Source organism: Pelobates fuscus, chromosome 3, assembly GCF_036172605.1.
Source record: "Pelobates fuscus isolate aPelFus1 chromosome 3, aPelFus1.pri, whole genome shotgun sequence".
In the NCBI taxonomy this organism is placed as follows: Eukaryota; Metazoa; Chordata; class Amphibia; order Anura; family Pelobatidae; genus Pelobates; species Pelobates fuscus.
In genome coordinates this window covers 4,324,191-4,344,558 of record NC_086319.1, presented here as the reverse complement: position 1 = coordinate 4,344,558, position 20,368 = coordinate 4,324,191, and the positions used below count along the sequence as shown (strand labels likewise).

Here is a 20,368-nt window from a genome sequence, read left to right as displayed (position 1 = left end):
CAGGCAAAAAAAAAAAAAAAAAAAAAAAAAAACATTTTTCGTAAAAATAAATAAATAAAAATTAGAAAAGTACCCCCAAAACAAAATCCCCATAAATGTTATATTCCCTGATAGCCCTGATCTGGGTGACCAACATATCCAAATATCATCCAGATCAGTTCAGGGGTTTTCAAATTTTAAGGAAGTCCCATATGGACCGACCGCACACGAGGCTCCTGCCCAGAAACCGTTCCATGAGTTTAGGCTGTTTGGTCGATCCATTTCGAAAAGTCATAAAAACAAAATAATGCACGAACAGAGCCGCCTAGCTCATAGTAACGATTGTTCCCCTGATTCGTGGGAACCAAACTAACGAACAGCGCTCTCCTGGCTGTTCGGGAAAAGGAAGCAGGCGTCCGATTTAGTTCTAGACACTATACGACCAAGTCCCGCTACCTCCTTTTGTGCGAACAAGATGGCCGCCGTTTTCTCTAGCACATGTCATTCGGCTATACAAACGGCAGTCACACAGGGAGAGCATTTAATCTGTGCTGTCCTTTGAAGATAATGAGGCGGGGGGGAGGGGGTTGGTACCAATAAAACATAAAAAGGACACGAATGGCATGCTTTTTTCTTCACACAATTCTTATGGCTTGATTGGTGTGCAGATATGTGTTTAACCTTATATTGACACTATAATATAAACATAATGGGGGGGCGTGGTTAGCGGCCGAGCGAGCTGGACGTGTCCGGGTAAGGCTCTGCTGCGACCGCGGTGCCAACGGCTAACAAAAGCAGAGACAAATACCTAAAAACATCTGAATTCGGTGGGGGAAGCAGGATGGATAGGAAAGCCTCGAGAAAACAAACGAAAAGAGTGACGGAAACAGGTCTAACGGTGACCGATATGTTCGCGGCCTCTCGAGCAGTGCGCTCAGGCACACAAGATGGCGGACGGGACAGTCATGGTGCGCCCCGTTCACCCTCGAGCCCAGCGAGCGGCGTGACCATGGGTTCTTCAGACTCCGATACCGGCCAAATCCTGGCTAAATTGGCGGAAGTCCGTGAGTACCTGGCCACTGAGATTACCCGCAACACAGCAGAAGTGAAGGCCGAAATCCAGGCCTTGGGGGTGCGGACAGCGGCGCTAGAGCACCGGGTGGAATCCACAGTCGTGGCCCACAATGCTGCCGCCACCCAAATCAACCGTCTAACCTCCCAACTACTTACCGCAGAATCGGCAATAGATGACCTCGGTAATAGATCGCGACGGAATAACGTCCGCCTCCGGGGCTTACCGGAGCAAGAGGGGGAAGGGTCTCTGGGAGAAGTCGTGCTGGGGATCTTTAAACCGCTGCTCCCCGACGTCCCGGATCATCTGTGGCACATCGAAAGGGCGCATAGGGCTCTCCGGGCTAGGAGGGCGGACGACCGGCACCCCAGGGACGTGATAATTAAATTTCTTTCCTTCCAAACGAAGGAGGCCCTGATGAAGTATGGCAGGGACCGCCCGATTGTTCACAAAGGGGTAAGCCTCGCTCTCTTCCAGGACCTCACCCCGCTGACACTGCAGAGGCGGCGTAATTGGCGCCCGATTACGGAACTGTTACAGCAACATTCCATAAGGTATGCCTGGGGGCACCCCTTTCGGCTGATGGCCTTCAAAGATGGCCGCACTAAACTTCTCTTCCCTGATGGCGACCCGACAAAATTTCTTGGCGACTTTGGGATCCAAACTCCTGATGACTTCGCGGTGCCGGGGGCGTCGGCGGAGGTCCTCGCCGTTCTCCCCCGTGAGTGGTATGCGGCAGATGAATGAGGAAGGCGGATCTCCTGTTGCAACTCCAGGCTGGCTGGCTGTTGTACCGGCTGGTAAGGCCTCACGGGGGGGATAATATTGTTTGGGAGGGTGGGTCTGGAGCCCCGCTCCCTATATTTTCTTTTTTGGGGCCCAGTATGGCGGGATCCCCGATATAGCTCCTGTGGGTCGACGGGTTCCCGGTCTCGAGGGTGGGCTTGGTTCTACTTGGGTGGGTTAGGGTTGCTTCACGTCCCTGGGCCTCACCTTGGCTCCCGCGTTAGTTTCCTTGGGCTGACCCTCAGCTGCGGACTGTTGGCTTGTAATGCCACATACCCTTTTGTTTATGACTTTATTGTTAGGTTCCTCGAGATTGGGGTCTTATATTCGTTTTGATGGTTTTGATGTTGGGGTGCGGGAATGGTTTCGGGCGGCGGGCGGTGGGCGGCGGGCTGGGCTCTAGGAAGTCACCTGGCGCCCTCGGATTGTATATTGCAAATATATTTGTACCGATTGTGATATATGCTCATTGTGTGGCGGTGGGGTATTTCGCCGGGAGGGGTTGGGACCCGGTGCGGCGGGGGATTTTATGTGGGAAACTGTGCATACTATGTTTTCCGGTCCGTCCTGTAATACGGGGCCCAAGTTTAAGCTTGTGGGGAAGAAAGCCGTTTATGCCCCTACCTCCCCTACATAATAGCTTCCCAACTGACGGTATCGTTGCAAAATGGGTTTTATTGGGGGGCAGGCAGGTTCTCAGGGGTTTTGGCCTTGGGCTTCTTCTTAATGCTAGTGTTCCACTCCCCCCCCCCCCCCAGAATGCCCTCAGTGGCCACGAGGCACTATGCAACAGGGGATAAGGGTTTAATCTAGACTGTTTGTATCCGTTTGTGCACTTAACATATGTTGCCAATCTTGTTATACATGCGTAAATTGAGGTTTGACATGTTTAGCTCAGGTCATGTTATCACGCTATGTGGCCCCTTACATATTACCCGTGTATTTCCTGGCTGTGCCCTCTTGCAACTGGGCCTGCTATGGTAGCCTTCCTCTTTGGCATCCTAAGTTGCTTCCCCCTCTTTGTTGAGGCCCTGCAGTTTACCATGTAGATACCTTGCCCAACAGCCCGCTGTCGTGAACCGGGGAAGTGGGATGCGAGTCCCTCGGGATTCCATTCCCTGCGGCCCGTCCGACTTCCCCTGCCTTTATGGGGATTTTTGTCCCCCTTTATTCGATTTTTGTCTCTAATATAGGTTCGCTTGGCACCCCAGGGGTGCTTTGCTTAGTTGGTCTATGTTTAGGCATCTCCGGCGCCCTTTCGGCGCTATGGAGGAGCTTCAACATATACCCCGTCCTGTCCTGGCGATAGGTAAGACCAGGCAATTGTTCTTTCTATTATTCTATTGTTCTCTTCTTCTTTTTCCCCTCTATTCTACCCTCCTCAGTCTTCCCCCTTCCTCTCTCCCCTTCCCCGCCCACGTCTCTTTGGGAGGGGTTGTCGCTGTGCCTCATTTGCTTTATATGGGTCGACCCCTGGTGGGTCTGCCTGTTGAGACGAGCTCACCTTTTAACCCACCGTAATGCCGTTGAAACTACTATCCTTGAATGTTAAGGGCCTTAATGCCCCAAGAAAAAGGCGCCTTATGTTTCGAGAACTTAAACGTATAAACCCAGACATAGCATTCCTGCAGGAGACACATGTGCCAGCACCAGCGAAATTCACTTTGAGGGATCATACGTTCAGGACTGTATTTGAGGCGAGAGCCCTAAATAAAAAGAATGGAGTAGCTGTTCTCATCCACCATAGATGCCCTTTTCGATTGGGAAATGTGATAATGGATCCGGCTGGACGCTTTTTACTGCTTTCAGGGAGTCTGTATTCCCACACGATCCACTTTCTAAATATTTACGCCCCCAATGACCCTTCCGCTGCATTTTGGGACAATATGGCCCAAACTGTCAATGGTTTACCCCACGGCATGATTGTCGTAGGAGGGGACCTTAATGCTGCCCCGTGTCCAGCGGCTGACCGGAGCCATAGAAGCGGGATACCAAGGTCACACAGTAGGGGGGGCCAAGATAAACTGCTCCGCACGTTTATTCAGCGCACGGGCCTATTGGACGTTTGGAGGGCCCACCATCCTGATGACCGTGACTTTACTTACTATTCTGCACCCCACGGCACTTACTCCAGGATCGACCTGTTCCTGGTGAACTCTCATGCGATGTCCAGGGTTTCGGACTCCGCAATTGGATCCATCACTTGGTCGGACCATGCTGAAGTCACGTTGACAATGGACAACTTGTGTTCGGCGTCTCCATGGTCCTGGAAACTGAATACTTCGTTACTACAAGATCCGGCCGTAGTGGAGACAGTCCGCAGGGAACTAACGGAGTACTTCGTTCGGAATACGGTGTCCGACGTACGCCCGGCTACGGTATGGGCCGCTCATAAAGCGGTCATACGGGGCATACTTATTCGAGAAGCTACGTTAAAAAAGAAACGCAAAATGCAACTATTGTCATCCCTCCTGGAGGCCTTGGGAAAAGCTGAGGAGAAACATAAAGCTGCCCCGTCCGCCAGTATGTTGGCGGACGTGCAGAAACTACGCACGTCAGTACGCGAGACACTTATGGATGATACAGCTAGGGCAGTGGTATGGTCTAAGAGGACGTACTATGAAAAATCCAATAAGATGGACACGTTACTAGCTAGATCTCTCCGCCCGAGACAGGGTCACTCCCATATCACACGGATTAAAGACGCCACAGGTACGTATCGCACAGATCCCACCGATATCGCGAAGGTTTTCACAGAGTATTACTCCAAATTATATAACCACTCTGACGGCGGCGACAGCACTCAACAACATCGCGAGATTGAGGAAACGAGAGTTTTATTGAATCGCTTGGCTATGCCGAAGCTGGGGGAAGGAGACATTGCTGTCCTGGGAGCGCGGATCACGGCCGACGAAATAGACGCGGCAATTACGTCATTGAAGGGCAATAAAGCCCCAGGCCCGGATGGTTTTGAGGGCGGATACTATAAAGTTTTTCGTGAAGAGCTTACACCCCATCTTGAGACGTTGTTCAACGATCTCATGGAGGGGGGAGTACCGGACAGGGACATGTCATTGGCCGACGTGGTTCTCCTACCAAAACCGGGCAGGGACGATTCGCTTCCTGAGAACTTTCGCCCGATATCGCTGATAAACCATGACTCTAAGATTTTGGCCAAAATACTGGCGACCCGCCTAAGCCCCTTCTTAACACACTTAATTCATCCAGACCAAGTGGGATTTATACCCGGCAGACAGTTATATGAGAATACTAGACGCAACATTGACCTTATATGGAGGCAAGCGACTCGGAAGATCCCGACGTTGATCCTATCGCTTGATGCAGAAAAGGCCTTCGACAGAGTTAAGTGGCCTTACCTATTCGAGGTTCTTCGGCACTTTGGCCTCCCTGTCGCTTATGTCACTGCAATTAAGGCAATGTACACAGGTGTTCAGGCACGGGTCCGCATAGCAGGCTCGAACGCGAAACCCTTTACCTTGGGCAATGGAACCAGGCAGGGCTGCCCTCTGTCACCTCTGCTTTTTGCCCTATCACTGGAACCTCTGCTGCAAACAGTGCGCTGTACCCAGGAGATTCGGGGGATCTCGATAGGAGATCAGCGGTACGTGGTGTCCGCATTCGCGGACGACGTGTTGTTGACTCTGACGGAACCGACGGAATCAATGCATGCGTTAGCAACGGTACTGGAGTCCTATGGAGCTTTGGCCGGCTATAAGGTGAACCTACCCAAATCTAGCGCACTCCCTGTTTGTATGCGCGACTCGGAAATTGCCCACGTGGGATCTGCACACAATATTCGAATCTCAAAGAGTAATATTAAATATCTGGGAGTTTACTTGACGGCGGACCCCGCCCGGCTATTCCAACAGAATTATACCCCCTTGATTCGCACTCTTATTGCGGATATGGAGCACTGGCAAGACAAACCGATCTCATGGATTGGTAGAATCCACTCGGTAAAAATGAATGTACTCCCCCGGATTTTATTCCTATTTCAGGCACTCCCGGTACGACTCACTAAGTCGGACCTGGGCGCGCTCCAGCAGGCAGCTGGAAAGTTCATTTGGCAGAACAGGAAACACAGGGTCTCTCGAAACATTCTGTATAGGGCGAAGTCGAGGGGGGGACTGGGATTACCAAACTTCTATTTTTATTATCTAGCGGCCCAGCTCACACAAGTAGCCCTCTGGCACTCCCCCCCGGAAGAAAGGAGGTGGGTTGACTTGGAGGCATCCCTCATGGGTCCGGATATTCCCCAGTTCTTCATGTGGGTCCCTCGGGAACACAGACCGACGACGCATATAGAATGTCCGGCTATCGCAAATTCGATGAAATTATGGGACACTGTGTCACTTAAATATAGGTTGTCCTCCCAGGCATCTCCACTAACTCCCTTTTTGAGGAATAAGGCTTTTCCCCCAGGAATGGACGCTAGAGAATTTAAGGGGCTGGAGGGTACGGGCGTTCAACGCCTTTGCCACCTGTACGAAGGAGGTTCACTCCTTCAGTTTAAGGACTTGGAGACCAGGGCTGCTCTGCGCCCCTCTGACTTCTTTCGATTCCTCCAACTCCGGGATTACGCACAGACCCCGGCTAATAAAGCCTGCGCGCTGCGGCCGCCCACCTTCTTCGAAAACATGTGCCTAAAGGAGCAATTTCCAAGAGGCCTCATAACAACTTTATACGCGCATTTAAGCACATCCACGTCAGAATGGGGGGAACTTACTTACATAGCACAATGGGAGGCTGACTTAGGAGAGGAGCTGGAGGGGGTGGATTGGCAGGAGATCTGGGAGGCTGCAGCTACATCCTCCATATGTGTCTCCATGCAGGAACAAGCTTATAAAACCATGTTCAGGTGGTACACCACCCCGGTGAAGATGTGTAGAATGCATAGGTTGTCTACGGACATGTGCTGGAGAGGTTGCGGTCACAAAGGTACATATTTGCACATGTGGTGGGAGTGCCCTGAGGCCCAGGAATTTTGGAAACGGGTGGCGGACTTGCTGAAGGATATCTTCGGCAGGGAGATTAAGCTGGACCCATGGGTGTTCCTTCTGGCCAGACCTCTAGAGGGATGGACCAGAACTGAGCAGAAACTGGTACACAAAATTAACCTGGCAGCAAGGCGGGCCTTGGCTCAGGTCTGGCTTCAACCTTCCGCCCCCCCGATCCAGGTAGTGCTTCTGAAGATTAAAGATACATTCCTTATGGATAAACTCACAGCAAAGGTCAGGGGCACAATTGCCAAATTTAATAAAGTTTGGGCACCTTGGATGGACAGCGGTATGAGTGATTAGGGCGCAAGAGTCCTAGGCGTAGCCCTACAGACCCCTCCCTCTATGATTGGGTGCAAGACGGATGTGAACACGGTTTACCTCCCTTTAGAAGGCATATTGAGGCTCTCATTTGGCGGCCTCCGGGAGGCAGCAAGCTTTTTGGGGGCAGGGAGATTCGGGGCTACGTACAGCGCAACAGGTTTAGGGTTATTGGCGCTACTTTGCGAACTACAGGCGGAGGACATGCGACTACTATCCCCTCCCTTTCCCACCCCCCCCCCCCTTCCCTGGTTTTCCCTTCCTGGCTCTTCATCCTATAATCTTTCCTGTTCCCGCTTTTCTATGTCTTTTCTATCTTTCCTTCCTTTCCGTTTCTCTCTTTATTTCTTCTGAATGGCTGCATATTCTTTTTCTCCGCTACCTTGGCTTAGACCTCGTCCTGTCTAGACAGGGACGCTACTACAGGGAGCTTTTCTTGGAAATGTACGATTGCACTATTAGGCGTTCCAACAGGCGAGGCCGGACAAAGTTTTTTCTATAGCCCGAAGGATATGTTACTACATATGTAAAATATTCAATGCCATGTATATCACATGCTATAGCCATTCTAGTTCTTTTTGAGTTTTATATATATGAAAATGGAGGGACACCACGACCTCAAGTGCAATCCTCGATACCAACCCGCCGATGACATCGACGAAGCTTCAAGAGACTTATAATGTACCTTATATGATGTGCCTTATGTTTCTATTGACTCCTGCATATGTTCAGGTGGCGTTATTTGTATCGATGTGTATTGTACATGTGGTGTTCAACCGTATCAAAAATAAAGAATTTAAAAAAAAAAAAAAATATAAACATAATGAAATAGATATAGATTACAATTACCTGCTGCATAGAGGTGGGTATAATCATTTAAAAAAAATCGGTAGAAAAAAAAAAAAAACGCGCAGACACAAAATATATAAATAACGCTATGCTACTAAATATGAAGTAAAGTCAACTGTGCAGGGTTTTATATAAAGTGCCAAGAATTCCCACAGACTGAACAGAGCCATGATTGGCTGTGGATTCTCCATTTCTTGGTGTGGAAGAGTTCAAACCAAGATATGAAGATTATGAATTTACAGCAAAGTGGCTTAAAAAAATAAAATCTATAATATCTTAAGAATATACAAATTGCTCACATTATCTAATCAAGCCACCAGTGAGTGAAAACGAAGCCCTGATGAATAGAAATTCACGCTAGGAGGGTATGCTATAGCAAGTAATTTTTAAGGCCTGGATAGAAGCAGATATCTACACATTTTAAGCCCTGATCTACATAAGAATTTTTTTTTTTGTTTAAGTGAGGAAAATGATGTACCTGCTATTCACGAACCATTCTTCTAAAGCAAAAGAATATATGATATCTGAAATTAAAAACCACACAACATACTTCTTAATTGGCTTTTTCCAAATGTGAAATGATGTGCATACGGCGACATTGAGAAATGGGACGATATCCCACCCAGGGCTTAGGATCCAATTGATTGTTTGTCTCCAGCCTGGAGTATAATACATAGTTTGTAAGGCAACACATGTCAACAGGTGTGACAGACAAATAAGTGCACACAGTCTATTCACTACTTCCATTCTATGAGAATGTTGAAGTAGTGTTCAAGCTTTTAAAGGGACACTCCGGTAAGGTTACCTGCATGTTTATTTTATAGAACTGGTGGATTCAAGACTGAACAAAAAAAAATGTAAACATAAGTAAAAACCCAACCAGTAACAAACATACATTAAACATCAGATGTGAATACGGCCATTCCTAAACTGTCCCAACATATAGGGAAACCAGGGTCACTTACTTGATGTAGTATCTGGCACCTTCAAACGTGTACCCCTCCTCCCATCCCGTGGGCAAATCTAGAAGAAAAATAAACAGGTTTCAATGTGAAAGCCATAAACTGCAGATAAGCAAAGTAGCTGGGCACTACCGGATGTAATGAGATTAGAAAATATCAATTCAAATTTTACAAGAAATACAGTGGGAACCAGACTACATTCTAGTCACCGCAGATGTGAGCTCACTATACACAATCATCTCACACACTAGAGGAATAGAAGCCACACAATTTTTTCTGAAGAATGATGATTTTTATCCAGATGAACAAATTAATTTTATAACAGAGGGAATAGAACTCATTTTAAATAATAACTATTTTTGGTTTAACAACGAATTCTTTTTACAAAAAGTCGGTACTGCTATGGGGACCAGGTTCGCTCCTAGCTATGCAAATCTCTTCATGGCATTTTGGGAGGAGAGATTCATAAATAACAACAAGGACTGGGAGACGAACCTGGTCTCCTATAAGCGGTACATAGATGACATTTTTTATCTGGAAGGGCTCAGAGGATCTTTTAAAGTCATTTTTAACTTTTTTAAACACCAATGACTGGGGAATTAAATTAACCACAGAATACAGTAAAGTAAGCGTAAATTTTTTAGATCTCACAATTTTTATAGAAGAAAACCAAATTAAGACAAAAACCTTTTTTAAATCAGTAGATGTAAACAATTACATTTTTTTAAACAGCTGTCACTTTTCACCCTGGTTAAAAAATATCCCAAAAGCACAGATAATGAGGATCCGCAGAAACTGCACAGACATAAGCACGTTTGAAACCCAAGCCATAAGAATAAAAGAACAGTTTATAGAGAAGGGTTATGGAGAAAAATCCCTTGTGGACACTATTAAACAAATAGAAACAATGGACAGATCCTCTCTATTGAAATATAAACAAAAAACCACAAAAGAACACAACATCCTACCCTTCATTAGTAATTTTAATCAAGAAAGCAACAGAATAAAACGAATAATTAGCAAACACTGGCCGATGCTTAGGAACGACCCAATGCTGTACTCGATTCTACCAGAGAAGCCTAGATTTATATACAGGGGAGCACCCAATCTGAAACAAAAACTGGTACACAACCATATAAAAGACAAAAAACCCACCCCTTTCTTTCAAAAGAAAGGTTTTTTCGGCTGTGGCCTATGCTCAGCCTGCAAAAACACAAAGAGTGTAAAAAGACACGTTATAGAATTTTCGGATTCAAAGAAAGAAAACAAATACAAAATACGAGAAATGACTACATGTTTTTCAAAGAGAGTGATATATCTACTACAATGTTCCTGCAATCTCCTATATGTGGGCAGAACCAAGCGTCCTTTATACGTGAGAATAAATGAACATATACGAAACATAAAGAGAGGATATGATAAACATAGCGTTTCCAACCATTTTAAAGAGGTACACAACAACGATCCCCAATTTCTAAGTTTTTCAGCTATACAGAAAATCACCTTAAATTGGAGAGGGGAGGATGAAATAAAGAAGCTAGGAAAAATCGAGACAAAGTGGATTTTTAATTTGAACACCCTAGCCCCCCATGGTTTGAATGCGGATTTCGAACTTTGCCATTTCCTTTAACCTCTTAACCTTTTAGACCTTTTAAATAAATTTTAAAAAAGGTGAGGTCCAGTTCATATTTATATACAAAAGATTTTTTTTTTTTTTTTTTAAATTTTAAATTTTAAAATCTTAATTGTAAAATCAAACCCTTCTAAGAATTTTATGCCTACAGCAATTGCACCACAACCAAATTAAGAATTTCTTGAAAATAAACTCAAAGACCAATTCAAAGTCAAATATTCCTTCAACAGACTGTATTCTCTATAAAATTTATTACTAATATATCACATTACTAATATTCACTTTTCATCCCCATCCCTGATTAAATAACAATTAAGGACATTTATATGATCACAACCCATATTGGAAAAGACTCGGAGACTTTTTATGTCAGAACAAATCACAAATTTTACACTCTTTAAAATAGAAATAACTTGTAACCCCTAGAATCTTCAGAATCTATGCTGCTAGAAATATTAAGGGATCCAATTACTTCTATTACATCTTTATCGTATTCCACTTTCACTGTCTAAAGGATAAAAACAACCCCCAGCCAAACCTGCAGGGGTGGACATATGACACTAAACAAAGTAACCAAATATAGACAAATCTATAATGTATTACTCTTTTTTATAATTTTATTTCTATTTATTGTCATCTTAATATTTACACATTTCTGTTAATTGTTCTTGAATACTAACGTCACAATTATCTCGTTCTACTCCCACCCGGAACATATGATTTATATACTTTAAATACAATCATGGACTAAAAACGAACTATTCAACGATGTCACTTTGGACTCAATTCCCCATAACACCGCTGACACATACCGGAAGTGACGCCGAGATCCGCACAGCACCATGGGAGATGTAGTACGGAGGACCGGAAGTGACGCGACGACATCAATCCGAGCCACTGGAAACACACCGGACTAAAAATTAGGAGATTTTGGCGGTCGATTTAAAGACATATAAGCGATTTCATTCAGAAGAAGATCAGAAGCCGACTGAGGAAGCCGTGTGACGGCGAAACGCGTTTTGGCAACAAATATTTGTATTTTATATATGATATTTCAGATTTTATTATTTTCTAGTAAAACTGTATACATAATTTTAGAATATTCATTTTATAATAAATATATTTTTATACTCAACCTTCTTTGCTGTATCCTGTCGAAGTGATTCCAGAAAGGGGTAGTGTCACCCCACAAATTGACACTAGGCCAATATACTTAGAGCCGGTTAACAAAGGCTCTAAAAAAGGTGAGCAATACTATATCTTATTTTTTCATTGATATTTATAGTATTTGGAAATACTACGCTCAGATCAGATTACCTGTGTCTTTTTTCTATCTAAACTTGGAGGAGAACACGTATACGTATATCGTGAGAGGGGGGTCGTGTGGTCTACCCTAAAAGACACAGATGCCAGGAAGTTTAGAGCCCTATATCTATAAAAGGCTCTAATAAATGTGAGTGAACTTGACTCTATCTTCAGAATTCACAAAAAAATTTTTTAATTCAGCTTAAACATACTGCACAATTATTTGTCTATTTTTCCCCTTTTTTTTCATGTATACAAGTGTGTAAAAGAGGGTAAGTGCAATTAAGAGCACTATTCACTGTTGTATTATTCTATCACATTCAGCGCTACACTCAAGAAAACGCAGGTTTTCATTGTTGATTTTTGGAGAAAATATCAATAACCTACATTGTGAAGGCTCTAAACAGCAAATAACAGGCTCTGGTTGGCAGTTTGGTGAGGAATTAAATGCTGTGTGATATTGCACGGCAGGGCTGGTAAAATCTGTTCGCCTTTCCACATTATCATTAGCAGACAAATAATAGCCCTAACAGTGGATGTGACAAAAAAAGCACATCTCACACAAACACCACGAGTGGGCGAACGTTGCAATAAATACTGGTGGGTGCAGCAAATCACAGTCTACCAAGCAATTAAGCAGCCAGCAGGCATCTTATCAATATCAGTACCCACTAGGGGTGTCTGGGCAGTAAACTAGATCCTAAAATCAGGAAAATCAGGAAACTTGTTGCACACTTCAATCAAAAAGCAAATATGGGAGTATTTGTGGCAGCCTTGTGAGCCATAGAGAAGAATCACAGAGTACAGCCACTGTCATACCTTCAACCTGTGAACAATGTACGTGCTAAGAATTACTGCAGGGAGAAAAAAAAAAAATACAAATAATTTAAACAAATAATAAAGTTCCATAGGCGGCCTCCGGTTAAGAAAAATTAGAGGACAACAAACGGATAAAAAATGCAGCAAAAATAACCCTCTAATCTGTGACCAGCTTGGTCTCCTGTGAATACTGTCCAAATGATTATTAGAGTCTCAAAACGGCAGCCAATGCTCATACGATTGAAGGAAAACACTGAACACAAACATTTGGAAACGGCAAATCATTCCCACGGCTGTCTAAATAAACTGGGAGATGTTCAACTTGGCAATGTCTACAGAGAACCATCTTTCACTGCATATGTATTCTCCACTTATAGTGTGAACTGAAACAAAATAAATAATAAAATACACAAAGCATGACAAGGCAACACGCTATAAGCGGTCATTTGCACAACACCTATTCACTAAACAGGTTGCTCACTTGGAAACTGCACAGGCAGCGATCTGCACAATGAGATTCATTTTTGCAGAGGGACCATGGTGGGGATACATAAAGATACAAGTTAGATTCAAATAACATATTTTGTCAACATAGCTATCCACTTGTTCAAACTACAACTCCTGTGACGCTGAGCCAGCAAGACACTCCATGACACCTAGGATCATAATACTAGAATTTCCCCAGATAGGTTATTCAATAAAACTATTACGTGGCAGCCCAGGAAACGGCCTAAAATGAAATGTCCTATTCCCATGCTGGACGAGTGACCATCATACTCTTCCCTATTCTTCAATCATTAAAAAAGTGCCTTAAAACCCATCTCTTCAGGAAAGAGAGTTGCCTCCCAGAGTAACCTCTACCTCACATACCGGGTCTCTTGCTCTCTCCTCCAGCTCTGCTCCACACCCACCTAATTTGACTTCTATTACCTGTCCTATTGTGTTTTTATACCCCACCTCCTATAGCCTGTAAGCTCGTCTGAGCAGGGTCCTCTTCAACCCATCGTTCCTGTAAGTTTTTGTAATTGTCTCATTTATTGTTAAATCTCCCCTCTCATAATATTGTAAAGCGCTACGGAATATGCTGGCGCTATATAAATGGCAATAACAAAATGTGGATTATAAATCACATTCTGCACCGTGAAAGCGTGTGCATCTTGCTACTCACTCACTGGTGGCAAGAATCCATGCACTTCTATACAGCTGACATGATACAGGTACACATAAGGAAAAGTCCTCACTTTAAAGGGACTCTCCAGGCAGCCGTTTTTACTCACCTGGTTCCAGCGCCGGGAGCCTCGTGAAGCCGCGCCGCCAATTTCATCAAAATTACGAAATATGCGGGCGCGAGCAATCAGACGCTTCCATGTGGAAGCGTCATTGCTCCCTTGTGCGCAGGCGCGGCTTCGCAGCACATACTTCATAGTGTGGTAGTCATGCAGCCCTATGAAGTCCTGAGCGCACTACCGTACATGAGTGCGGTCACGAGCTGAGCTGACTGACAGATCAGCTTGCAGTCTTTGCCCGCCCCCTCTCCTCTGCAGACAGGCAGGAGAGAGAAGGCGCGCACACAGTGCCTTCTCTCTCCTGCACACGTTAGACGTATTTTAATAAATCTGACGGGTAAATGGCCTTTTTAGGGCCATACATTATAAAAGGAAGTCCCTCTGGTGGCCGTCTGAGTGACGGCCACTGGAGGTATTCCAACAATTAAGTTGTAGTTGTTCAGGTAACTATAGTGTCCCTTTAAGTCTAATGTCCGAGTTACTAACTCCCTCACCAGACACTAGACCAGGGATAGGTAACCTTTGGCACTCCAGATGTTGTGGACTATATACCCCATAATGCTGGCAAAGTATTATGGGAGGTGTAGTCCAAAACATCTCGAATGCTGAAGGTTGCCTATGCCTGCACTAGACTATTAATTCCAAAGAGCAAAATCATTCTGCAGAGTTTTATAAGGAAAACCCAACAACAACAGTGGTGCTGCTGCCAGGGTCAGGGGACAAACTGTGTCAATTGGGAGACACCTGCACTCAAAAAGTAATGGAACATCCTCGCTCATAGTCTACAAGCATAACCATGTAGCACTCTAACCATACAGCGTTACAACACTGCACCATAACAAGGGGAAGTCTGCGGCCGGAAACGGAGAGCCCTACCAGGAAGGGGGACTGCGGCTGGCAACGGAGAGCCCTACCCGGAATGGGTTGGCAACTTGAATAAAAAAAAAGAAAAAAAAAAAAAACACTAAACCAGTGGGGTCAGAATAGGTGAGAATGTGAGAACTAAGTGGGGTCACAGGTAAAAATGTGACGAAAAAAACAAACAAACAAAAAAAAAAAAGTTCCTGTGTGTATTTAGGCAAGAGAAAAAAATAAAAATAAAATCCAATCCATGGAGTCCAGAGATACCCTTAGAAGTCGAGATCCAGAATGTGTTAGGACACAAACAGACATGGTGTATACAGGTCACAAAAATATTCAAAGAATATGACCATCAAGCAAAAACAAAATCCAATGTGGGACCAGGTGCAGAATCAGGGGAAGAATCTGATTGGTAACCAGCTGCCAGATAAAAGATCCATAATGAATTTATGGTTCCCAACATACACAGGTCCAGGGATCTCCATTTGCTAACAGGTCCAGCAAGCTTTAAATGTGGCACACACATTATGGAGGTGCTCAGGAAGTGCTAACAGATGAGATTTTACCTGGAGTCTTCCTGTGGCCGGTAAGTACGGCTTCCCCAGTAACTGGATGCAGCCATGTAGTGCTCTTAGCCTCTTCACTGTGGAGAGAAAATAAAGAAATTGTAAAATCACTTTTTTTTTTCACGTACTCCTAATAATTAAATGTATGTACCCTGCATGCCATCAATCTGCGATTACATGGGTAAATTTGGTTAATAATGCAAAATCTTAAACATGCAAATGAATCAAATGAATATATGTGATCAGTATGTGTATTCCTACATAAAGGTGTGCCAATGTATGCACATTTTTGGATATCTTTAAGTAGATGTATAAAGTATATGGACTACATTTCTATATATCTCAGCATGCCTATATAAACGTGGTATATGTAAATAGGTTACAGTAGGTGCCCAGTCCTTGGATGGTATTTGTGTCAGTTAGTACGTATATCTACAATAAGTATTCAGCATTTGAGTGCATTCTTATATTTGTGTACAGAGTAGGTGCTTAATAAGCATATCCCCATCTATGAAGACAGTTTATACACCAAACTAATTCATATCCTCATCTAAGAGGGCAGTCATTGTGTGAATCTGGGTAAATGCGCAGTCAGAATATGTCTGTATATGTGGTCAATCAACATGTGTATCTTCATGTAATAAGTCTGTTTGGGGCCCCTGTCAAAGTATAATGTGCCTGTGTAATGCCCATGTCAGGCTAGAATGTATCCGTGTGAAGTTTAATATCACGAGAGGGATATCACAGAGTATAAGGTGCTTGGGCAATACACAATCAGGGTATAGAGTGCTACTATGATGCCAGTCAGGGTACACGGTGGTACTCTCAGAGTATATTGTGCTCATGCTTTGGCTTTCAACGGGTTTAATGTGTGTATACCCTTACACCGTACATATGTAATGGTATACCATTGTGTGTCTGTGTGTAGTGCAAGGGTATACCATTGTGTGTCTGTGTGGCTCTCCTGTACCATGTCTGTGTGTGGTGTATGGATATAACATTGTGAGTTTGTGTGGGGGTCCCTAAATTGCATACTATGCCCATGTGGTGCCCCTTAATAAAGCCCACCAATAAAAGTTTATACTGTGCGAGACCCTAAATGGCATAACATGCCCATGTGGTGCGCAGTCACCAACGTGTCCCCAACTACTGCCCCATCAAGGTAACTGCCTCACTTCTGACATCATTACCCTCTCTGGTCAAGCTACTGTCTCCTCCCCCCACCCCCAGCTCAGTATATCTGCCCCCCCCAGCATTGCCCCCCAGCTCAGTATATCTGCCCCCCCCAGCTCAGTAGTTCTACCCCCCCAGTAATGCCCCTAGCTCAGTATATCTGCCCCCCCAGCTCAGTATATCTGCCCCCCCAGTATTGCCCCCCAGCTCAGTATATCTGCCCCCCCAAGTAATGCCCCCCAGCTCAGTATATCTGCCCCCCCCAGTATTGCCCCCAGCTCAGTAGTTCTACCCCCCCAGTAATGCCCCTAGCTCAGTATATCTGCCCCCCCAGCTCAGTATATCTGCCCCCCCAGCTCAGTATATCTGCCCCCCCAGTATTGCCCCCCAGCTCAGTATATCTGCCCCAGCTCAGTATATCTGCCCCCCCAAGTAATGCCCCCAGCTCAGTATATCTGCCCCCCCAGCTCAGTATATCTGCCCCCCCAGCTCAGTATATCTGCCCCCCCAGCTCAGTATATCTGCCCCCCCAGCTCAGTATATCTGCCCCCCCAGCTCAGTATATCTGCCCCCCCAGCTCAGTATATCTGCCCCCCCAGCTCAGTATATCTGCCCCCCCAGCTCAGTATATCTGCCCCCCCAGCTCAGTATATCTGCCCCCCCCAGTATTGCCCCCCAGCTCAGTATATCTGCCCCCCCCAGTATTGCCCCCCAGCTCAGTATATCTGCCCCCCAGCTCAGTATATCTGCCCCCCCCCCGTATATCTGCCCCCCCCCAGTATTGCCCCCCAGCTCAGTATATCTGCCACCCCCAGTATTGCCCCCCAGCTCAGTATTGCCCCCTAGCTCAGTATATCTGCCCCCCAGTAATGCCCCCCAGCTCAGTATATCTGCCCCCCAGTAATGCCCCCCAGCTCAGTATATCTGCCCCCCAGTAATGCCCCCCAGCTCAGTATATCTGCCCCCCAGTAATGCCCCCCAGCTCAGTATATCTGCCCCCCAGTAATGCCCCCCAGCTCAGTATATCTGCCCCCCAGTAATGCCCCCCAGCTCAGTATATCTGCCCCCCCCAGTAATGCCCCCCAGCTCAGTATATCTGCCCCCCCCAGTATTGCCCCCCAGCTCAGTATATCTGCCCCCCAGCTCAGTATATCTGCCCCCCAGCTCAGTATATCTGCCCCCCAGTATTGCCCCCCAGCTCAGTATATCTGCCCCCCCAGCTCAGTATATCTGCCCCCCCAGCTCAGTATATCTGCCCCCCCAGCTCAGTATATCTGCCCCCCCAGCTCAGTATATCTGCCCCCCCCAGTATTGCCCCCCAGCTCAGTATATCTGCCCCCCCCAGTATTGCCCCCCAGCTCAGTATATCTGCCCCCCCAGTATTGCCCCCAGCTCAGTATATCTGCCCCCCCCCGTATATCTGCCCCCCCCAGTATTGCCCCCCAGCTCAGTATATCTGCCACCCCCAGTATTGCCCCCCAGCTCAGTATTGCCCCCCAGCTCAGTATATCTGCCCCCCAGTAATGCCCCCCAGCTCAGTATATCTGCCCCCCAGTAATGCCCCCCAGCTCAGTATATCTGCCCCCCAGTAATGCCCCCCAGCTCAGTATATCTGCCCCCCCCAGTAATGCCCCCCAGCTCAGTATATCTGCCCCCCCCAGTATTGCCCCCCAGCTCAGTATTGCCCCCCAGCTCAGTATTGCCCCCCAGCTCAGTATATCCCCCGTATTGCTCCCCCTCCCCCTCCAGGTGGTTACTTGATGAAGTAGACCCGGCCGCCCTGTGTGATGCCGTATCCCCAGGAGCCGGGCAGGGAGCTCAGCCAGTCCGCAGCAGCCGCCATGTCTGTCACCGCCGCCGGGGGCGCGCATTCACTACGGGGAAACACGCGCAGCGCGCTCACAGCACCGCGGGCAACGTCACATGCGCGTCCACCGCTACAAATCAAACTGTGACCCGCCCCCACCCGCAACCACGCCCCCACAGGCAAGGGCTGCGCAACCCAGCAACCCCGCCCCCAATGAAACCCCGCCTTCTTCCACTAGCCCCGCCCCCATCAGCAAACTCGCCTTCTAACACCAACCCCGCCCCCACCGGCATTTATGCACCTGCCACAAATCCCGCCCCCTACAAACAGAGCCGCGCGCACCTTCAGCCTGCGCCAGATTCCCGCGAACAGCGCGAGATACACGGCTATCGCCTCTCACTAAACGGCTATCGCCTCTCACTAAACGGCTATCACCTCCTCATAATAACTATATACTATCACTAACGGCTATCATCACCTCATAATAACTATATACTATCACTAACGGCTATCACCTCCTCATAATAACTATATACTATCACTAACGGCTATCTCCTCCTCATAATAACTATATACTATCACTAACGGCTATCACCTCCTCATAATAACTATATACTATCACTAACGGTTATCACCTCCTCATAATAACTATATACTATCACTAACGGCTATCTCCTCCTCATAATAACTATATACTATCACTAACGGCTATCACCTCCTCATAATAACTATATACTATCACTAACGGCTATCATCACCTCATAATAACTATATACTATCACTAACGGCTATCATCTCCTCATAATAACTATATACTATCACTAACGGCTATCATCTCCTCATAATAACTATATACTATCACTAACGGCTATCATCTCCTCATAATAACTATATACTATCACTAACGGCTATCATCACCTCATAATAACTATATACTATCACTAACGGCTATCACCTCCTCATAATAACTATATACTATCACTAACGGCTATCTCCTCCTCATAATAACTATATACTATCACTAACGGCTATCACCTCCTCATAATAACTATATACTATCACTAACGGCTATCATCACCTCATAATAACTATATACTATCACTAACGGCTATCACCTCCTCATAATAACTATATACTATCACTAACGGCTATCATCTCCTCATAATAACTATATACTATCACTAACGGCTATCATCTCCTCATAATAACTATATACTATCACTAACGGCTATCATCTCCTCATAATAACTATATACTATCACTAACGGTCACCACCTTCTTATAATAACTATATACTATCACTAACGGCTATCACCTCATAATAACTATATACTATCACTAACGGCTATCACCTCCTCATAATAACTATATACTATCACTAACTGCTATTATCTCCTCATAATAACTATATACTATCACTAACGGCTATCACCTCCTCATAATAACTATATACTATCACTAACGGGAATCTCCTCCTCATAATAACTATATACTATCACTAACGGCTATCATCTCCTCATAATAACTATATACTATCACTAACGGCTATCATCTCCTCATAATAACTATATACTATCACTAACGGCTATCACCTCTCATAATAACTATAAACTATCACTAACGGCTATCATCTCCTCATAATAACTATATACTATCACTAACGGCTATCATCTCCTCATAATAACTATATACTATCACTAACGGCTATCACCTCTCATAATAACTATAAACTATCACTAACGGCTATCATCTCCTCATAATAACTATAAACTATCACTAACGGCTATCATCTCCTCATAATAACTATATACTATCACTAACGGCTCTCACCTCCTCATAATAACTATATACTATCACTAACGGCTATCATCACCTCATAATAACTATATACTATCACTAACGGCTATCATCTCCTCATAATAACTATATAC

At 45.4% G+C, this 20,368-nt stretch overlaps 1 protein-coding gene across 5 annotated transcripts in view; it reads right to left on the bottom strand.

The window, feature by feature from the left end:
- The window catches only part of PLEKHA5 (pleckstrin homology domain containing A5), a 192,793-nt gene extending 174,245 nt beyond the window's left edge, over positions 1–18,548 (bottom strand). For 3 of the 5 annotated variants that reach the window (XM_063446624.1, XM_063446625.1, XM_063446628.1), the window contains exons 1-3: positions 18,388–18,548; positions 15,458–15,534; positions 8,991–9,048 (exon numbers count right to left, since the gene is read on the bottom strand). In XM_063446624.1, the coding sequence (XP_063302694.1) occupies positions 8,991–9,048; positions 15,458–15,534; positions 18,388–18,473 (221 nt within the window). In that variant the 5' untranslated portion in view covers positions 18,474–18,548. The remainder of the gene's footprint in view (positions 1–8,990; positions 9,049–15,457; positions 15,535–18,387) is intronic. The other 2 variants (XM_063446626.1, XM_063446627.1) reach the window with 1 other exon arrangement.
- Positions 18,549–20,368: the final 1,820 nt, after the last annotated feature.